This window comes from Echeneis naucrates, chromosome 13 (genome assembly GCF_900963305.1).
Source record: "Echeneis naucrates chromosome 13, fEcheNa1.1, whole genome shotgun sequence".
Taxonomy (NCBI): domain Eukaryota; kingdom Metazoa; phylum Chordata; class Actinopteri; order Carangiformes; family Echeneidae; genus Echeneis; species Echeneis naucrates.
Genome location: NC_042523.1, coordinates 23,526,338 through 23,548,234, shown reverse-complemented (window position 1 = coordinate 23,548,234; position 21,897 = coordinate 23,526,338). Strand labels below are relative to the sequence as shown.

General features: G+C 42.1%; 2 protein-coding genes across 3 annotated transcripts; one reads left to right on the top strand and one right to left on the bottom strand.

Annotated features, from left to right (window-relative positions):
- Window positions 1–3,525: 3,525 nt before the first annotated feature.
- On the bottom strand, window positions 3,526–12,372 carry arcn1b (archain 1b). Its single transcript, XM_029517127.1, has 10 exons — window positions 12,191–12,372; window positions 10,866–11,129; window positions 7,747–7,926; window positions 7,373–7,578; window positions 7,125–7,286; window positions 6,063–6,228; window positions 5,835–5,982; window positions 5,210–5,318; window positions 4,335–4,539; window positions 3,526–3,705 (listed from the first exon to the last, which is right to left on the bottom strand). Exons 1-10 carry the CDS (start codon window positions 12,191–12,193, stop codon window positions 3,616–3,618), a joined length of 1,533 nt encoding a protein of 510 aa, XP_029372987.1. The 5' UTR covers window positions 12,194–12,372; the 3' UTR covers window positions 3,526–3,615.
- A 1,411-nt stretch (window positions 12,373–13,783) lies between these two features.
- LOC115052792 (porphobilinogen deaminase) lies at window positions 13,784–19,913 on the top strand. 2 transcript variants are annotated; one of them, XM_029517128.1, is made up of 14 exons: window positions 13,784–13,931; window positions 15,478–15,531; window positions 15,914–15,986; window positions 16,203–16,252; window positions 16,446–16,501; window positions 16,863–16,940; window positions 17,551–17,628; window positions 17,705–17,780; window positions 17,862–17,975; window positions 18,058–18,096; window positions 18,198–18,317; window positions 18,405–18,458; window positions 18,895–18,981; window positions 19,068–19,913. In XM_029517128.1, the coding sequence occupies exons 1-14, from the start codon at window positions 13,839–13,841 to the stop codon at window positions 19,239–19,241; spliced, it is 1,146 nt and encodes a 381-aa protein (XP_029372988.1). In that variant the 5' UTR covers window positions 13,784–13,838; the 3' UTR covers window positions 19,242–19,913. The 2 variants fall into 2 exon arrangements, with proteins under 2 accessions (XP_029372988.1, XP_029372989.1); XM_029517129.1 differs by lacking the exon at window positions 13,784–13,931 and adding an exon at window positions 15,307–15,336.
- Window positions 19,914–21,897: the final 1,984 nt, after the last annotated feature.

The window sequence follows — 21,897 nt, the reverse complement described above, 5'->3', positions numbered from 1 at the left end:
TTTACAGTGGTGGGAACCAGCAGCTCCAGCTCCTCTGCTGTAATTATCGCCTCAGCGTCGCCACACAGCAGCTCTTCCCTTTGAACTGCAGGCTGAGCAGCTGATGAAGATCCAGCTGAGGCCCAGAGCGGCTTTTTACACACACACTGAAGGTTTTCGTAGAAAAGGAAGGGATGAGATCCCAAAGCTCGTGGATTAAGAGATATTCACAGTAATATTGGATCAGTAATCTGTCAGTTTCATGTATGTCGTTATGATTTGTCTGCCGCAGGTCAGTCAGAGATAATCTGTTATTTCTCCTGTGAATTCCTCCTTCTTTATTTTCCACATCACTTCCTGTGAGATAGTTGCCTCAGGAAGGAGACAGGACTATCCGACACATCGGAGCCCTGCGGTGTGCTGGAGCTCTACAGAGGATTTCTGTGGTCTGCGAGTGAGCGTTCCTACCTTGAATCTCACTTTCTTCAGCATCATCCTTGAATCCAGCTGAGGAGATGAGAAGTTACCAAACTTTTCCAAGTTCTGCCTCCATCCAGGAGAAACGGCTCGATCCCTGCGATTGCTGATCCGGTCGCTACATTCAGAGTGAATCTGTGCAGAGACTGAGACTGAGTGTCCAACATGCCAAAGACAACAGTGTCTGCGGCGTCTCCTGCCCGCCCCCCCGCCCGTCCTCTGAGACCCTTCACAAAGCTTATCAGGCTGCTCATTCATTCGGAAAGCAGACACACCCTCTTTTTATGACTGGAGGGCTGCTATTAACACCCCCCTCCAAAAGCCCCGCAGTCCTAATATGGGTGCCGGTAAGCTCTCTTGAACTCGCCCCCTCTGACCCTTTTAAAGTCCTGCTCCCTCCTCCCTCCAGTCTCAGCGCTCACCCATCTGTTGGGCTGCTGCTCTCCTCCCGTCCCATAATCCACCTGTGTGCATAAAGCAGGCCCGCCACCATCAGCCCAGATCATCTTCCTCATCCTCCTCATCTTCACTCTGACCGCCTTTTTTTTTTTAAACTGGAGGCCAAAATGTTAAAACAACAACCCAATGACACACAAAAAACAACAACGAAGGGTTTGTTTTGACATCCGAACTGTTTGTTTGACCTTTGACCCCAAACTGCTGAAAACACAAACACATAGAACGTGTCCGTCCCCCTTAAAAACCGCCCTCAGCTCAGTGTCGGTGTTAAGGTGGATTTTCCTTTTAGAGGCCAAACAGTCACAACAGTTCATTTTTAATTTGATATAAATTTAGCATGTTAAATCATTTTTAGCTGAGTTTCCTCTTTATGCTCTGACTAAAGATGACTTCATCGAACTTCCTGCTAATTCAGAAACATGGGGAGGCCGAAGGGGGGTGGAAAGAATTCAGTGCATTTGTAATGAAATCAAAAAAACAAACAAAAAAAAAAAAACATGCTCACCAAGCTCAATTATGCAAAACTGGACTACTGAAGTAATACGGATAAATATAATTCATGTGTTCAATCAAATTAAAGCTGTGTTACTGATTCATGTTCATGTTCCTCTGAGGATGATTTTGTTTACGCACAACTAACGACACAGCAAACGAACAGTGACATCTAAACGTCAGCGTGAAGACGCAGTGATCTGAGAACAACCGTGAATCGTCCTGAACATTTAAAGGCGGCGGATCAGTTAACACAGGAAGTAACAGGAAAGATTCGTTTAGTCTGGCTCATTAGCAAACTCACACTTGGGGGGGCCTAAATATTAGGAACAACTACAACTTACAGATGTCCCTGAACGCCTCAAATGCAGGCTGTCAGTGGAAGCTAACTTCCACACATCATCAGGGGCCCCAGTGGGGGGGGGGGAGCTGGGGGAGCAGCCATTGTGTTTTTAAAATGGAGACATAGGAGGGGTTTATAGCTGTCAGTGTAAAATGTGCCAATGGGGGGGGGGTTCCTCATCCAACCCCCCCACCAAAACTTATCTGGTTTCCCTCCACCCTCCTAAACACCCATTAAATAAAACTTAAGAAGCATAGTCGGCTAATTGAACAAACCAAAGTCAGTGTTCCATTTTCAATAATACATTTTATTCCATTAAAGAGTCTTTTTTCTAATTGTACACTGGAATGTTAAGATTCCCCTTCAGTAATTCTGTTAAAAATGGTCAAAACCGCCATTTTCAACGCCACATCCACACAGCCACAGCTAAATTGAAATTCAGGGAGTACAAATGAAAAAAAAAAAAAGAAAAACACACAGAAAAACCAAACAAACAAAAAAAACAAGAACATGGCAGATAAGTGTATTTAGATAAAGTGAGGAGTAAAGGATGACTGAATGGAAGAGCAGCAGGAGGAACGGAGGCCTCTGCTCAGCTCGCCGTGAGGGCAATGGTCTGGGATCCCTGTTCTGCTGGTGTGGATGGATTTCCTCCAACCTACCAGCGCGCGCGCACACACACACACACACACACACTCCTGCTCAGATCCATAAATGCCTCGTGGGATGTTAGATCGGAGGGTTGTGTTGTTATTTCTGGGCTGCGTTCAAAGCACCGTTTGTTCTCTCGTATCAAAAGGGGCTGATGGTCGGGCCAGGGTGAAACACGGCATTTCCTTTTGACAAAGTGGAGTGGTTGGAATTGTTACCCATTTAAAAAAAAAAAATAGAAGTAAGAAATTTCAAAAGTCTAATGTTTTGACTGGTAGTTAACTTTGCTCCTGCAGCTGACAGTCACCTATAAAGTCCTGCTCTTCACTGTCAAATTTCAATATCCAGATTAGTGGTAAACAAAGTCATCATACACAGAACAGTAAAAAAAAAAAAGTTAAAAATAAAAAGGATCATTTTGCTGATGATAACCGCAGACAGGACAGACAGTATGCTGAGCAAGGAGCCGCATATATATATATATTTATATAGTCTTTTGCCGATGTGTTACCTCTACAAAAATCAGTTCTTACAAGAAGGAAGAGGAAAGGGAAAAAAAAAAAAATCATCTGAAGTGAGATATCAATAGAGCAAAAAAAATCACAACAGTTTAACGATTAAAGAGCGACAGGCTTATAATGATTGAGACAGCTACGATGCTGCAGTTATTACGGATAAGAAAATCTGAAAGACAAAGAAAACAAGAACCCCATTCAAGAATCGACGGACGTGTGATCATTGTGAGTGTGAAGGAGACAGTTTGTGGAGGATGTTAAACTACCAGCGCTCACGCCGGCGGCCCTCGGGCTCCTGTTCTCCCTCTCTAGAGATGGATGCCGGCGTCTGGCGGCCGCCGCCACGCAGTCATCCTCTACCGTGTCTTTACAGCTCTGCTCGGCGAACACAACAGCATCAGCGTAGTTTTTCTTTTGTGTGAGTTTGTCGGTTTTTTACCTGTTCAATTAACTCTATATATAGATGATCCTCTCGCATACAAACATATAAATACACCACCGCTGCTCTGCTCCACCACAGGAAGAGGCGTGACGCAGTCCTGTCGATGTACACAGTCTCTGAAGTAGTATACAGGGTGGGCAGGCAAAGAAATCGTCAATCTTTCTCTGAAGCATAGATTTGGACTTTTTTTTTTTGTTGGTGATTTTTTTTTTTTTTTTGAAATTTTGCTGTTTTCTCGATTATTATTTCTTTTCTTTTTACAGGATTTCATATTTGTCGACAACAAAGGAGGTTTCCGAAGAGAATCTAACGGAGCTGTCACCGTCTACGTGAGTCACTTTGGTAACCTGGAGGGAAGAGAAAGGCAGAAACATCAGTAGGAATGTGATGCCGTCTCATAACATTTCACAACACTCCTGTTCTTTTTCCTCAAGAAAAATAATGACTAAACAGGAAGTAAGAGGTGATCAATCAGTGAATACTCGCCGTTCAAGTGCTGACGGACTTTTCTCAATGTGGCTGAAACTAACTAATCATTTTCATCATTTAGTGTCTGGCTGTGGAGGAAAAAAGGCTCCTAATCTCTAAAAATAATTGTGGATTGAACACGGAATGGATGTGTGGTGGACTGCTCTGATTTGTTCTTGGACCGTTTGTATTTATTCTGATTGAAATTCTATCAGACTTATACCTCGGCCAAAGAAGTGACTCATAAACTGGTCTAATTTAATTATACAATACGAACTACGAAATATTTTGGGAATTGGGAGAAATATATCTACATCATATAAGCCTGCACCTTTCTATCTTGTTAGATTTTGTCCTCAACATGTGAGGATGATAAAAAAAAACAAAACAAAACAGTATATTGTTGTTTTTTTTTTTTTTTTTAATCAATGCGTGATTGTGGTTATAAATCATAGTAAAGGAGACCTGATCTCAGCTCGGTCATGTGACAGGAAACATTTCTGCCCACCTGGATGTCGCAGTAGTTGCGCTTGGACACAAAGGACACATTGATGGGGAAGAAGTCGTTGGGCTGTCCGGCGATGCTGAACTCCAGGCTCCCGGTCTTATTGTTGGCGTCGATGACGGGTAGGCACCACTCCAGCACGTTTCGCCTGCTGTCATGTTTGTACTCCCCGTCCAGATCCCCGATGACGGGAGCTCCCACCCCAGATCTGCACGGCAGCAGGGTGACATCAGTGAATGCAGTTTTAACTGGCTGCATGTTCATGAGACTCAATGCCTCTAACACTTTGTGGATCTTTGTTCATTATTTCTGCACGGAGAAAAAGTTGTCCTTAAAAACGACAGATTCAGAATTGTGTATTTTATGTTTCCTCACATACTCAGTTTATAAAAAACACACACTGACAGCTTCCCTTTCTACTTATCAAATCTTATGTGCTTGAATCTGTAAACAAAAGTGTCTGAAATTTATAGATGTTTTCATTTTTCCACACTTCCAATTGTCCAAATCTGAAAATACTAAATATGACAAGCACGTTTCATCCTGAAGTGTTAAAAACCACATTAAGCATTTTCATGTTTGTGCTTCTTTATCAAGTTGTCATTTTTAAAAAGTTTTCAGAACCAGCTCAACCTCAGTTAATGATATATGTGACTTAAGATTCACTGTAACAGGGGATATTAGCTCATTAAACAACTGTAAAGCAGAATAACCAAACCAAAGTTCCTCTCATGTGTTTGGGTCGTTCTGGAGCTGATCTGAAGCGTCTCTCTTTATCTGATCAGGAGTTCTGCTCATTCGTTGGAGCTTCTGTCGAAGCTTCAGGCTGATCCAAATCTTAGTAAAAAGTCGTAGCATGGATGTCAGGATGTACTCACGGTACAGGGATGCTGATGACCACGTCGTTGAGCTCGAGACTCTCCTCCTGCAGCTCGTACTCGATGTTGACATCACAGCCGGTGCCGCTCTCTGACGGCCAGCAGTTTACTGATCGACAGAGAAGAGAGGGGGAGATTAACTGAAACACTACTGTTAGTACTGTGACGTGAAGATAATAAGGTCAGTAAGAAATAGTAATTTCTCATATGCATGTGTTAAACACAACTGTCCAATAACTGTGTGTCTTATTGCTCAGATTATCTAATGAAAGAAACAGAAGCTGGCTCATTTTATGTGGTTACACAACAGCGACACAGCAGCAGTGTGTTAGCTCTGTCTCTCTGTCTGCAGGATCCCGGAGTTTGATTTCTCCTCATTTTAAATTAACAGGATTTATTGTTGACAGAAAATGTCTGGCTCCGCTTGCAGCTGGTCAAATGGTTCAAACCCAGATTTATATTTTCTGTCTGCCCCTTGTATCAAAGTCAGCCTCTTCATAGAGACTAGAAGGGAAATATTCTTGAAATTATGTGAAACAGACTTTTTCTCAGTCTGACACACGTCACATGTAAATAATAAGTGAGACTCTGTTACTCTGGATGAATCAGATGTTTGAGAACGTACTGGTAAGAGGTATGAGGGACTCGTCTGTGGTCTGTAGTCTCCACTTCAGCACACCGACATCGTTGTTGAGTGGGAAAGACTTCTCTGGATTCTTCAGGCCAATCACAGAATCTGCTGTAAACAACTTCTTGTCCACGTTGGGATGTGTCTACAGAAGAGCGGACGCAAACATGAAACACCAACAGCAGCCTGTTTTTACAGGTGTGTGAACACGATGTGTCCACCAACCTGCAGCTGCAGCCCTTTGTTGTCATTATTGTTGATAATGAGGCGAATGCGTCCGTTCTTGTCGTCTGTGACTCGGAGCGTCACCATGCCCAACACCTCCATGTTCTGCAGGCCGCCGTCACGGCCACAGGTCAGCGAGATCTTCTCCTCCACGCGCAGGTGCACGCTGGAGAAGAAACACATCCCAACACTTTGTGTATGTGGCTATAATGGAGTGTGTTAAATGTGTTCTTTGTGGAAACAACTGACAAAAAGGTAAAAAAGCAGCACAGGTAATTATCATTACAGTCCAGACAGCTGTGATCCTTCGTTAAGGGGAGAGTCGTGACTCAGGACGTTCAGCTGAATCTGCTAACTGAGCAACTATGAGACACGGAATTAATCAGCTGGACGCTGATCTGATCTCAGTTTGTTGAGATATTATCTCTGGCTGTGAGGTGTGCACTAATAACTAATAACAGTCTGCAGGTTTCAGGCTCAGGTCTCGTGAGCACAAACGCTGCAGATGAATTTCTATAAATTTGAGCGTTTCAAGTCAACGCATTTTACACAGATGATGCTAAATGGACTGTACTGACATTTTAATAGCAGCTATCATCATTACATTCTGTCAAACCAAAATATTTTGATCATGAATTACAAATGAATATTTCTCAGTTCAATGACGTTAAAATTGCTTCATTCAAAACCTGACTGGTCAGAGTCTGGACCAAGTATTGTATTTAATACAGTAGTAATACAATACTTCAATACTCTACGACTGTTTACAGAAGAGACTTTAAGCCTGTCAGTATCACACTCACTCCAGTTCATCACATCCTCCTTCACCTGCTTCGTCTTAATTGTTTAACACCCTACCCATCGTTGTATTGTTGCAGAAGTAAAAACATTTTTAAAGAAGTATTTAGTTTGATCATAATTCAAAACAACAGCAGGAGTAATGAGCCTGAAATATATTTTAAATCCTTTTTAAAAATTATGAAAACTTTCAAGTACACGCCCACGTATGGACCTCAGATGACACCAGGAGAACAAAATTCAGAGGCTGTGCTGTGTTGGTACCTCTCCATGTTGACGGGTGGAGGCAGAGCCTTTGATACATCTGAGCCTCTCTTTCCTGAGGTGGGCATGATGGTTTCACCCTCAGACTTCAGCTTGTCGACAAAGTTGTCCACCTCTTTCCCTTTAGCTCCCAGTTTCAGAGCCTTACTGGGTCCACTTGGTCTGAAAAGGGGAGGGAAAAAATAAAGCTTTTTTGGTTTTTACCAGAACACACAGCATTGTGCTTCATTCTGTTTCTGAGCCTTTACCTGACTGCAGCAGGTGTGATCTTGGGCTTCTCCGGCTCCACGATGGTGTCTGTGATGATGGACCCTGAGGAGATGCTGGTCATGCCAGCGCTGCCAAAACCGCCAAACGCTGGCACCTTCTTTCCAGAGCGCTCGGCGTCCCTTCTTGCCTGCTGCAGCTCCTTGGCTTTCCTTCTCATCTCTGCCTTGGCCTCTCTTTCCTGAGTCTGAGGAATTACAAAACCACAAACAAATGTTCAAATATTTTGTGATTATTTCTACATATTCTAAATAAAACTGTCTAGCAGATGTAAACTCGTCTCTATAGTCATGGCCTCCTACAACAGAGGAATCCTATTTTAATAACCACGTCAGCCATTACAGAGTGAGCTCACCTCTCTGACAGCACGGAAAACCTTCTCCTCATGGGAGTCCATCTCTGTGAAGGTGCGGATCTGAGCTAGGTTCACGTTCTCTCTGTAGCCTAATGCCACAATCTCGTCGAAGGCAAAGATCAGGTCGAAGCAGTGCTCTGAGATCTCGCTCTCCTCCAGGACACGACAGTATTCTGGGATCTGAACCGGCAGGAAAAACAAATAAATGTCACTCGACTGGACGAGAGCAAAGATTTCAACCTGAAGTGAATCTGGGCTGAAAGTCTGACCAATGGCAACTACACTGATCCTGAAAAGGAAACAAATACAACTAAACACTTTCTTCTGTTTGTATTTTAACCTCCTGTCAGTCACCAACCATTTTTATGATTTTAATGGTAAAAAACTATTTTCCACAGTTTATGTTTCTACAACTTTTTGGGTCCAATATGTTGATTTAGGGTGTCACATTGACAAAGGAAGTTAAACTGAAGAAGAAAAAGTTCCCCAGTTATTTTTTTAAGCTTGAATGCACCTTACACCCGTTGTAACTTGAAACAGCAGCTGCTGCTCAGTATTAACAGCAGAGATTGAAGCTTGAAGCTCTTTGTACTAATACAGATGTCAGACGTTAAGCTCCTGTAATGAACATCCTTTGATCAACCAGTCATCACATACTCTAAACATGACGCAATCCTGTGTAATCACTTAATTTGAGCCTACCTGAGTTGAACATGAAGAGTTCTAATCAGTTTTAATCCAGATATACTCAAAATGATCAGTATGGACTAAAATAAGAAACATGCTCAGCTGTTTCAGCCACATCAGCCTGATGCTGTTGCAGCTGCAGTGCAAAGTTAGTTTGTATGAATATTATGGATTAGTTTACTTTATTAATACCTGGAGGTAAATTTAATGTATGCTAATTAAAGCTCTATAGATAAGCAAAAAGTAAGGAAATCAATAAATTACACATTTGCTTACTTCACCTTCTACATCTGACTGATGGCTGCTGGAATAAAACTGTCTTTATATCACTTGATTCTGCACTTTAGCAAAACAGTGTGAATCAGCGATCTGCTGTAACTAAGAATCATCAATCAGGGTCCATTGGTGAGTGACTGAGTTCAGACGAGATTTGGACAAATGCCTAGAAGAGCAGCATAGAAAGCGTTCAGCAAACAGCTCCTCATTTTCAGTCAGTGTCTCAGTGACTTCTTAAAACAAATAATGTTGATTGTGTGAGCGACTTTATGACTGATCATCTGTGAAGGAGTAACATGAACTCTCCAACGCTGAACAAACACAGATGAACAAACGGTTTCTTCAGTTCCAACAGTAAGACTTTCTGGTTGATCATCTATCTGTTTAATAATTATTTCAATTGAAAAATTAGATGTCTTTGAAAAACAATATTAAGGCTGCATTTAACAAAAAGATAAATATTGGCTCATATCAAATGTTGGATCAAGGCCAATTTCTTTGTATTCACTGCCTTCTTTGTTTTCGGGTGTAATTCAAGTTCTTTCATTTCAAAAACAAAGTGACAACATAAAAATGAATATTAATGCTGAAACTATTTCACCATTTACAGCGTGTGTTAGTTGAAGGTGTAAATAGTGTAATAACCAAATCACCAAAATATAAAACTACACACAACAATTTTCTTTATCCTTTAAATTCAGTGTCTGAGTCTGAAAGTTAAAAAAAAAAATTATAATTATAAAACTTGTGTAGGAATGCTGTTTATCAGGAAATCCACAGCACCATATTTTCAGTTAAATGGCAGATTATCTTTGTCAAAAGATTTAGTTCATGGACTGATTTATGCTAAGGGTGCTAATTATTCATTAAGTGACTTTACAGGGTGTAGCTCTAACTGATGTGGCCCGTTTTTTTCATGTGAGGGCATTAACATGTTTTTCATTCACCACACTAATGAACAGGAAAGTCGTGATTAAAGATACTTAATGATACAAAAAAACTCTTACTTTAACACTAGATTTCGTTTAAAATATAGATACTGTTAAACATCTACAATTGTATGAGAAGCAGATACACCATCAATATTTAGTAAGGAGCTGGAGTTTGCTTCACTGCATGTTACAGTCACTTCCCATAGGTTTTCATGTTTCTTTAAAAAAAAAAAAAAAAGGTGACGGCAGCTGAGAAAAAGCCCACACTGTCCACATGCTGTCAGCTCTTGATGCCTGCATAGCAAGGAAAATAAAGAGTTTAACACCACTATACACTGACTCATGAAATACCATAAAAAACACCCATGAGGCTGTTTCACAGCTAGAACTACATTTGAATCAAGATTCACTCAGGTACGTCCCCTAAGAGCTAGAACAGTCAGAGACCTTGATAGATTGGAGTTGTAGCTGTCACTTTTACCTGAAAGGGTTAGCTACTCTCCTCTGTTTTGCAGAGCCAAGTCCTTTTATTTTTGAATGTTTACTCAATTTGTCACTCATCATCAGAATTACTGGCTGCTCAACCACCACATCTTTTAACACCAGAGCCCGACATTCATTGGACCTTATCAACTTTCTGCTAAGTGGTGAGGGAACTCATAGGTCATTTAAGCCTTTAAATTACTTATTTTTAGAGAGGGATGTTCATATTACCCGGTATTCCCAGTTAATCTGCATCCTTAATTCAATATTTAATCAATGGCTGTGACTCAACCTTAACAGGAAAACTACATGCTGTCTTTTTATATTTTCTGAATTACAGTTTACGCACGCTACAGCATCAAATTCCATTTTGTTTTACTCTCACATTTATCAAAAGTCAAGAAACAGCCTGAAGTTGGCTAGAGACATCAAACTTATAAAACAAGTTTACATCACTGCAGCTCCACAACGCAATCTCATTGGTATTGCTTCTCTTCAACAGACCAGAACAGTTCTGCTTCAACCGCTAATCAAAATTGTAAACAAACACATATGGCCTCTGAAATAAAATCAGTCGAAGCAACAGGGACCTTTAAGCTCTGAGATCATCACTGATATTTAAAGTTTCAGACTATCACCTCCTGTAGTTCTTTCCTTAATGATATTATCATGTGAAGACATTAACTTTAAATGTCACGGATGTACAGGCACAAACAGAAAGAAAGCCGCATCATTTCTCACCACACGGGAGAAGAGTCTGAGTGTCTCAAGGTCCTCCAGGATGTTGCTGTTCTTGGTGGTGATGAGGACCATGTAGAGTTTCTCCAGTGGCTGGTACACATAACGAACACTGTCTGTTTCCACAAAGGTGTGCTGTTTCCCCGTGTTCATCAATTTAGGGAACGCAGCCAAGAGCCCCTCGATACGTGTCCGGGTCATCTCCACAAACTGCCGCGATACAATGGCCTTACCGGCCTTGGTGCACACCGCCGCTGCCAACAGCACCTGCAGGAGAGGAAAGGCATCAACAACACGTTTTGTATGAAGAAACCTTTAGCTTTAAGCACCTTGGACATTCATGTTTGAACACACAATACCAAAAGGTGCCATTTATCTCCTTAACTTCAGGTCACTTTTCAGTTTTTACATTCAGAAAATACATCCCTGAATCAGAACTACCTGCTGCAACAAAACTGCAGCTTGTGAAGTCTGTCATTAAGCAGACAAGCTGTTGTTAAGGTTGACATTTTGCTTTAACACGTACTCAGGATTGATCATTAGTGATTAACGATCCAGCAGACGTCGCCTGTTCTAGTTTTATATGTTTAAGAATCCCAAAAGACACACAAACAACTTTAACTCACGAAAAATCTCTGAAGCTGTTTGGTGGGTGATTTTAATCACAATGCGCTTCAACAGCCGTGTTTTAATTTACACTATCATGTCGAATTAGTTTGTACTGAAGCGCGTGCTCATTTAAAAAGCACTTTCATGCATTTTGGTCATTGAATGGACGAACTGCATTCATTCCACGTTGACAAAGGCTGAAGCTGGAAATGAGCAGCGTCCCTCCACCGGATCGTGGACGAGCACCGGCTGTTAACGCCGATTAAATCAGAAAATGAAACCCCTCATGGCCTTATTAGGCAGATTTATATGATTATTGTCTGTTTTCAGTTTGTTCCCGCAGCGTAATCAGGGTTGTCTGGCTGGGGACAAGCTGACAGCAGGTAACGTTAGCTCGGGTTCGGCTAATGACAGGAGCTAACCCTGGCGCTAGCTCTTTAAGCTAGTTAACGTCAGCAGTATCTGCACGCCGAGTGTGGCTTATTTCACCTCAAAGTCAACTCCACGTGATGAAACAGCGATCCATTACATCCATTTTAGCAACTGGGTGAGTTTACACGCGGATGCTGATGTCTAAACGGCGGAGAGAAACGTCTGTATTCGCTCGTTATTTCGGAGCTAACTAGCTTTAGCTGCTAGCCAGGTTAGCCAATGTTATGATAACCGCCAGGCCCGATGAAAAGGTGGAGGTACATCGCCATTTCCCGGCTGTCACTCACCATTTTGGGGTCTCTCTCTGCGGTACGACGGTTCTATATGTCTCGGTGGTTCCTGCTCTGGGTGGGGTGGGGAGTGGGGGGGAGTTCAGAGCCGCTGTGGAACAACAAGGTGCCAATGTGCAGCTGACTCCCAAGTTTGTGTGGTTGTTAGCCTGCTAGCGTCAATATGGCAGCCGCGCAGAGCCACGTCTCCACCGGAAGAGCCGCAGCAGATCGGCCCACCGTGCAAACCGGTGACGTGGGCCCCGAAATGTTGGCCTGTTGCATAAATAAGTCACTACAGCTGCGTCTCCTCCTCCTGCCTCAGAGCTCCCAGCGGTGCCTGGAGTGGAAAACGATCCCCTCCGCACACGATGCAGTGCTGAGCTCCGAAGTTCATGATCCTGTACGGAGCACAGTTGTGTCATACACAATAAAAACAATAAATAAGGGATGAATGGTTTGTCCTCATGTTTTATGGTAACACTCTGCTGGAACTCTTAAAATCTGTTAGACTTATAGCACATGCACACGGTGAGTGATGTAATTCAATCCTGTCCTAACTCATCTTAAATATAACTGCTTATTCATTCATAAAGCTCTGGATACCTAAAATCATTGATGTTATTCATAAATTTAACCAATTTCTCTTTGTCCTTATCCATATAAAAACTTTATGGGGATTCCCTCACTGTCACCTTAGTTGGTTTCGATAATGTACAAGAGCTAAATAAAGGGCAGTTTCTTTTTTCACACATTCTCTTTATTTCTATCACATTATGATCACTGTTTTTCACCTTTAAAGTCTTTCTTTCTTTTGCACTTTTACATTTTATTACACATGGTCATAAAATGTTTTAAAGTTCTGACACAGCCACATCACTCTTGATAACAACCATTAATAAAGAAAATAATACTGAAAATCATAACATCATAATAATTTGATATTGACACATGTTGAAAGTCCATTATTCCACCTCAGTCAACACACCAGTCAGTGTTGCAGGAACTTATTTCAGTCACCAGATGTCATCATTTAAACTGTGTTTGGAGCCACACAGTTAATCCCACTCACTGAGAGGAGGAAGGCCTCACATGGGTCTATTGGTCCTTTTCCTAAAATAGTTTCAATAAAGCTTCAAGTGTGTTAACAGACTGTTGGGCTTGCTCACATATAAGTCTCAATCTTGAATGGTGCCATTATATTCTCATTATCTGTGAGGTGTGGTACTTGATAAGCAAGTTAAGGGTTGACATACCGGTCATGTTTATCATGTTCACACCATCAGGTTATCATACAGCAGTGAAGTTTTATTATTATTATTATTATTATTATTATTATTATTATTATTATTATTATTATTATTATTATTATTATTATTATTTCCTCTGGTTGCTTTGTAACAACAGCTCTTAACTGGAGAGTCACTAAATTGGTGCGTAATATGAATTGCAAGGAAATAGTGTGTGTGTATATATAGAGAGAGAGAGAGAGTCGCGTTTCCTTCTTCCACAGGTTAACAGTCAGCTCTTCCAGGAGAAACCCGACGGAGGGAACAAGGAAATGACCTCTAACCGGCCCAAAGACATCACGAGGTTTCGCGTTCATTCATACGGAAGCCGGACGGGAGCGGGACTCTGACGGTCTCCGCGAGTTTCACCTCCTTTCATGGATTTACTGTCCGGGGAACGCGCCACTGAGTCGGACCACATCACCGAAGTGAAGCAGATCGTCGACATGTCGGAGGAAAAGAAATCTCCGGTAGGTTTTACTCAAATTGACCCCGGAGTTCTTCTCCAAGCGTGGATCCGCCAGCTCCCCCTCGCTCTGAAGGAGAGCGCCATTTCCGCATCCACCGGCATTTTCTGCCCGGCGATTGGCTAAAACTCACGTCTGTTATAGTAATCTGCCTTTCCATTGGACGAGAAGTATGGAGTGGGCGGGTTATCTGGGCGAGCTAACCTGCGTAAAATGACAGCTAGCTAAAAAGGCTAACTTTGATTCTTTTAACGATTTTTATTTAGTTTAATAAATTACATACATGATCGATAATGATACCGTGTATACAAACCTTTGTTGAAGTGAAGCCATATTGTCGTTCGGCTAAAAAAGTAATTGTAAAGACTTTAAAATGTAGCTTCTGTACACTATTTTAATGCGGTTTGTACGAAGTCACGTTACGTTGTTTAACGCTAATAACAAGGAGAACTTCTATTTTGTTTGTCTATTTTAGCAGATAAAATGCGTTTCGACTCTGTGTTAATGACGCCGATTGAAGGATTGCACATTATTAAGTCCTGAAAAATCATTAACATTTTAAATTTACATTGTGATATCTGCTGCTTTGGTATGAAACGTTAAAGTCGGAGGTTTCTGAATTTAGTTTCTTTTTGAATGAAAGTTAAGCGACAGTGAAAAATGCTGCTTTAATAAAAGGAGGAAACCATAAATGATAACTAATATTTTATGAACACAGAAAAGGATATACACACAAGCTGAAGCATAAATTAAGCTCAAATCATAATTATAAAAAACAATTCCTCATATACACATTTCAAAAGATCTGTGATTTCATGTATAATACAGATATAATAGGAAATTCAATCTCCAGCCAATCACGTGTCCTAAACTCACTTTTTAAATTAAACATCAGTCTTTCGTCACCAGTTTTTAATGTGGGAATGAGACATGCAGTCTGCATGTCTAAAGATGAGATTCTTCATTTAACACACACAGACTGTTTAAATGGAGACTAAACTTTCCAACAATAGAAGTAAACCCAGTGATTCTGACAATGTTGTCATCAGTGTGAGCTGTTTTCTGACAGAGGAGGAAAGTTTGCTCACTGTCTGTTTTCTGACCACACCTGAAACCCAGGACCCTCCTTAGCTGCCCCTCCCTGCCTTTTATAACGGACTCAATGAATTGGCACACTTATCTTTTGGAACCAGAGATATCTTGGGGTGGAGGTCCTGAAGGAGGAGGGGGAGGGTATCCGGTAAAAAAGACTACTGTTCAGTATCTAGAGGCTATATGACCTCAGCACGGCTCCTTACCAGGACACAGCAGGCAGTCCCAGCCACACAGGACAGACAATAGCCTCTACAGTGCAGCCGCTCAGCGTGGACTCAGAAATATGGAGGATGGACCTTATAAGTACATCAGGGTGAGGCGAGCAGGCAAAATGCTTGGTTGCATTTCTAGATGTGGTTGTACGTGTGCAGGGGTAACTCAGATAAAATATCAGGAAAACCCTCTGAAGTAAATACGTTTAAACTCTTTCAGCTAACTCTTTTTTTCTCTGCAGGATGGGAACGGGAAGGTTAGCCGGGTCATCCGGATTGGAACCCGAAAAAGCCAGGTAAAGTTCTACACTCATTCAATTCTCTGCTTCAGCACACTTTAAAGGCTTTTCAGAGCACGTGGCTTTGGGATCTTGGGTATTTTTTGGTTTAGGCTTTATCCATTGTAAAGATAACTCATGAATGAGTCTCAGTGTGTCAGTTAATCAGGAGTTATCTAATTCACCGTTCCTCCATGCTGGTTCAGATACAGCAAAGGACAGCGACTGCAGCTCCGCATGCAGAGATAAGATAGCTCTGACTCAACAGTATCTTTTTAAAATGACTGGTCCTTCCTCAGTCTGCCATCCTGATTTGATTGTCACTGACTCTGTGAGGTTTTTCTTTAAAAGTATGAATAATATGATAGCTAAAGTCATTTGCTGTGTTCTTCTGTCCCAGTTGGCTTGCATTCAGACTGACAGTGTGGCGGCAAAGCTGAAAGAACTGTATCCCGACCTCCACTTGGAAATAAGTGAGAATTTCTCCAAACATTTATAGAAAAAGGAAGAAAACTCTCTACATATAAAGTACAACTTTATGGCTGTCACAAGCTTTTACCTTTTTCACTTTGAGTATTTGGTTCATTACTAGTTCCATACATTTCTAAAATTGGTAAACTGGTCAAGTAAAATGTGATTATGCTCATTATCACATTTTTCAGTAAATAATGATTTTGTTTGTGTTTCAGTTGGCATGACAACGACAGGAGACAAAATCCTTGACACAGCTTTATCGAAGGTGAAGTTTGTTTAAATGAGTATTTACAAATCTGCTGCGCCACTAAAAAAACCTTCAGCTACTTTGACTTCAATTCTGATTATTATGGATACCAACCTTTGAAAAATAAAACATAGGGCTGGGTTTAAATATGGGACCTTTAATCGACTTATCTGTTTGTTGAGGTCTGAATTGAACTCTTTTCTTAATGCAGATTGGAGAGAAGAGTTTGTTCACCAAAGAGTTGGAAAATGCTCTGGAGAGGAACGAGTGAGTGTGACCGGCTGATACCACACGGTCTCCTCAGCATTGTTTCATCAGGAGACTGATACTTTTGTACTGTAGCTGACAACTGCAGTTATTCTAAAGTTAAAATAACAATACACCGCTGAGTTTAATGCATATTTTTACACGCTGAAAACAGCAGCCACCTGTTGTGTTCAGAACATCACCCGTGGCTACGTGCTGAAAGCCTGCGGAGGAAAACCCTTTGAGTTCTGCTGCAGGTGTCCCCGTTCTGTAGCTGCCTTGAATTCATAAAACACTTCACATGTTAAATGGCTGTATTGTGCCATGAAACATGAAAGGAGCCATGTCCATTCATGACTGCGTCCCTCTTTGTGTCCTGCAGGGTCGATCTGGTCGTTCACTCGCTGAAAGATCTTCCCACCACGCTGCCTCCAGGATTCACCATCGGAGCCGTGCTGAAGTAAGAGACCTCACATCAGAGCTGACAGAATTCATCAAACAGTGTCGCTGCAGCCGTGAAAGCAGCCAACATTTCTACAGTTGAACGCAAGATTTTGATTTATAGTTTCAGCTGGCAATGACATTTCTCAATTTTTCTCACCTTTAAAGTGAAACATTCAATTTCCCTCATTGTTGTATGATGAAATGAAAACAGTTATTGAGGTAAATGGCCTGACTGTAAAAACAATTGTTAGATATATTTGACCTGCACTCTGAGCACCCATATATATATATAAAAACCTAAATATATCATTTGCAAACGTTAAGGATGAAATTCCTCCCACATTGTAGGACCTGAAGGGTGGAATCAAACGCACAGTGTTTCTAAAACTAAGTCAGCGTTGGTTGGAAATCCAAGGTGTTTGAGAGCAGGACAGGGAAGATGTGGTTTGGCAGGTCAACCTGATTGAGAACACGGAGTTAAACCACGAGTCCTGTCTCTGCAGCAGAGGGACTGTTCTTCCTTTGTTGGAGCAGGTCCTGTTGGTCGATATTGGCGCTCAGTGCCAGTCATATGTCACCCATTGTCCATTTGTTGTTATCTGACTTGCTGTCCTTGTTGCCTTTAGGAGAGAAAATCCCCACGATGCAGTTGTGTTGCATCCAAAACATGCAGGGAAATCTCTGGATACGCTTCCAGAAAACAGGTACGGTTGGCAGGATGGTGTAATGTTTTTGTTTTTGCTTGTATTCAACCTGATTTCCTGTTGTGCGTTTGTGCAGCGTGATCGGGACCAGCTCACTGCGCCGTGCTGCCCAGCTGAAGAAGAGATTCCCCCATCTGGAGTTCAAAGACATCGTATCCTTTTAGCAGGAAGGGCTGATGATACCAGCAGGGGTTCAAATCAGATTTGTTTCTGTCCTGAACTGTCGTCTCCAGCGAGGGAACCTGAACACGCGTCTGAAGAAGCTGGATGAGAAGGCCGACTTTGCTGCCATCATCCTGGCTGCCGCCGGCCTCAGGAGGATGGGCTGGGAGAACCGGATCAGCCAGGTACAGTTCCGATCACATCAAGTCCTCCATGTTCACGTCTCTCTGAGGGATGTCTGTCAAACTGAGTGTTTTTATGTTTTAGATCCTGGAACCTGAAGACTGCATGTACGCTGTTGGACAGGTGAGACCAGGCAGATACACACTGTGACTCCAGCAGAGAGGACGAGGATGATTCATTATGTTCACAACATGTGTGTGTGTGTGTGTGTGTGTCTCTTTCAGGGAGCTCTGGCTGTGGAGGTTCGGGCCAGAGACACAGACATCCTGGAGATGGTGTCTGTCCTCCACGACTCGGACACTGTGCTGCGCTGCATCGCTGAGAGAGCTTTCCTCAAACAGCTGGTACATCACACACACACACACACACACACACACACACACTTTGGTACGAACATAGTTTCATTCAGCTGAATTGTTTGTCTTTTGCAGGAGGGGGGGTGCAGCGTCCCTGTGGCGGTCCACACGGAGGTTAAAGACTCCCAGGTGAGACATTTTAAACACAGGTGTGTTTCACCTGCAGCTGCTGTTTGGAGCGATTGTTGATGTTTTATTTATTTTTTTTTGAGACCTTTGTCAGTCCAATCAACTGGACAGTTTTCTCTTTTTATTTAGCTTTTGAAGCTCACTAGTTTGTTCACTACACAGGAAGACGCCATCAAATTAAGAGATTTAACTTTGCTGATTTCACACATGAAACAGTGAACAAGTTTGTTTACTGCTTCTGAAGTTGTGTAACATCTTCTCGTAGCTCCAAAAAGTCTGTTAGAAAGAAGTGAGTTCAGCAGGAGCCGGTTCCGCAGGTCTCTGACTGAAGGGTCCTGTTGCATTGTGGGTGATGTAGGCGTGAATTAAAGGAGGACTCCCTGTGCTGAGCGGTTGATGTATGAAACTTAAAGGGCGGTTTGTTGTGTTTCCTCAGCTCTACCTGACGGGGGCCGTTTACAGCCTGGATGGATCGGACAGTCTGAAGGAGACCATGCAGGCCAGCGTCGCTGCTGATGACAAGGTGACGGTCAAACAGCCTCGATGGAACAAGCATTGGGTGAGAAGTCGTCCTTGTTCGACGCGTTTTGACGTGTTTGTATGTGACAGAGCTCGGAGGAGCCGGAGGAGCCGGTCCAGCACGTCGGCATCACCGCCAGTAAGATCTCGGGGGAGGCCCAGGGCAGAGCTGAGCGGCTGGGGGTCGACCTGGCCAACTTACTGCTGAGCAAAGGAGCCAAGGAGATCCTGACGGTAGCCAGGCAGCTCAACGACGCCAGATAATCTGCTCCGGTGGGGGGGCGGGGCCTGCCGTCTGTCACGGCCTTGCTTCAAGTAAAAACTTGAATTCCTCATGTTGTTTTCTTCAGTTGGTGCAGCTCCTGAGCTCAGATGAGGATTTCACACAATGCTTGGACCAAGGTTGTTCTCAGCCTGGTACTAAGCTGCTCATCAGAGTCCTGGTCTCGGTCCCTGCCCGCCCTCACATACAGTACCTCATGTAGAAACCGCCTTATCAGTGGGAAACACAAAATGGCCTTCAGACACTGCAGTCAGCACTGCGAGCCTGTCAGGCTGATTTCCTCCCAGAAAAACCCTTCTTCTGTTTTTTAAAGCCAATCGGTGTCAGTAAATGGTTTGCCACCAAAATTCAGTGAATATTTTCCTCTGAGGATTTTTCAACACGGAGACATTAAACCACTTTAGCTTTTAGCTGCTCTCTCATTTGGAAAAGCTGATTTTTTTTTTTTTTGGATGGTACCAAAGACGAGTTTCCAAACGCTTCGATGCAGGCGACTGTGGTGAAATGAGGCTCATGTAGAAGTGAACACTAATCAAATGTAAATATAAGTGTAGCTTCATTCATGAGCTCTCATCGACCTTCATGTTCATGAGTAATCAGACCTTGGGTTTTATGACATTGGCTAGTTTTTTTTTTTTTTTTTTTTTTTTGCAGATTTTTTATTCAGCTCATGTTGAATGTAACATGTTTTAAGAAGTGGACCATCTACCTCTGCTGCAGAGAACATTTATTCAATATGAACGATCGTCGGCTGCATTTAGTTTTACTCCACCGTCTGTCCTTCAGCGCCATCTGTTATCTCTGCTCTGATTTTAAAGGTGCAGAGGTCTGCAGTGTGGCAGCAACAGTTTGTCAGTTTGTGTTTTGCTGATTTGACTCGCAGCTTCAGGCTTCGTCTGTCAGCTGGTGAGTTTTAAATGTGGTGGATCGACGGGCTTTTTAAAAGAGCACATTACTGTTGATTTAGACTTCATTTAACTGAACACAGTTCATGCTGATTTTTTCATGATGTGATGCTGCTTCAGCAAACAAAACGCACATTTGGGACTTAAATAATTAAAACTCCTGCAATCTGTCATTTTGACTCAGTTATCTTAACAAAATCTCATGATGACAATTAATAATCATAAAGGTCGAGCATTGACTCCGTATCTAAACAACTACACGATCTTTCTCCTGTTATTATGGGATGCGACGCCAGTATTAAGATGCAGAAGTAACAATTGTAAAGTATGTTTTTTTTTTGTTTTTTTTTAAATTGAGTTAATCCAGAATGATTCAGACTTTTAAAGCGTGTGAAGAAAAGAATAAATGAATTTGTGTTTGCTGTAATGTAAGATGCTGTACTCCACATATCACAACTCAAGTGTTTTCAAAAGCCTAATAAAATCTCTGAAATGCCATTTTTTTCTTTGTGTAGTTTCAAAGTGCACTAAACTGTCTGCCTTACATAGATCTGTCAGTAAACTCACTGTAAAGTGTGTTGTTTTTTTTTTGGAAGGCCTTTATTGAATATTATATTAATTTAAACCTGACACGATGTGAGGTGACATTTGCCATATTTGTTTTTCAGCTTTAAATTCTGTATTGGGTAACATCGAGTTCTTCTGTTTAGCTTCTTGGTTACAGAACAATATTTTGGCTCATGTGAAGGTCAAGTCAAATTACAAATGTCAATAAAGGGTTGTGTGTCAGACTTGTGTTGTCTTGGTATGCAGCATTGGATTTTCTCCAAACATGGTGGTTTTGATTGAAATAGTTCCACCTTGGACTCATCTGTCCTTCTGTTTCATCCAAAGGGCTCTTTGTTTTTTCCAGGATCAGATTTGGTAAACTGGTTCACTTGAGTCTGTTTCAGGGAGCCTCTTCTGTCCGTCTCATCTTTGCTCTCATGTGTCACTTTCTTTCCCTCCTTCTTCCTTTTCTTCCACTTTTCTCTCCAAACATCCGTCTCTGTCTTCGTTTCCTCTTTTCGCTCCAGTTCTGCTTTATTTCCTCCTTTTCACACCATGCATCTCTTCCTCCTCCTCCTCCTCTTCCTCTTCGTCCAGGATGAACCAGAAGACTCTCGTGCTTGCATCCTCCTCCTCGCTGCTGTTGTCATGGTGACGAAGGCCGGAGAAGATAAAGTCATCCTGCGGCTCCGTCCGGCTCAGCTCCCTCCCTTTCCACCTCCAGCTCCAGATCACCAAGTTGGGGATGTAACTGTCCGGAGCTATGGGCCATTTCGGAGGCTCCGTGTCCACGTCCATACTGAGAGACATGATGTCCTCGTTGTCCTCTCCGTTTTACCCATCATGCATCTGTAACCACATTTGAAAAACCGGCCACCTCTGAGCCGCCTGCCCGTCAAAATTTACTCCATTTATTATTAGCATGACCTTGTTGTAGAGACTTCCCTTCATTCTGCTGGGGCCCATTTTTTATTTTAAATTAAAATGCTTATTTTTGAATTTTCACAACTGATTCAAAAAATAGAATTTAACCAGTGATAGTTAACTACACTGATAATATGACTGACTGGAGATGAGTCCAAATTTCTTTGTGGGAGATAGTTCATAGTTTAAAATATGAAAAAGTTTTATGTTCCAGAAAGTTTTTCTACATGAGAAGGTGAGAATAGAACAAAATGGAGGG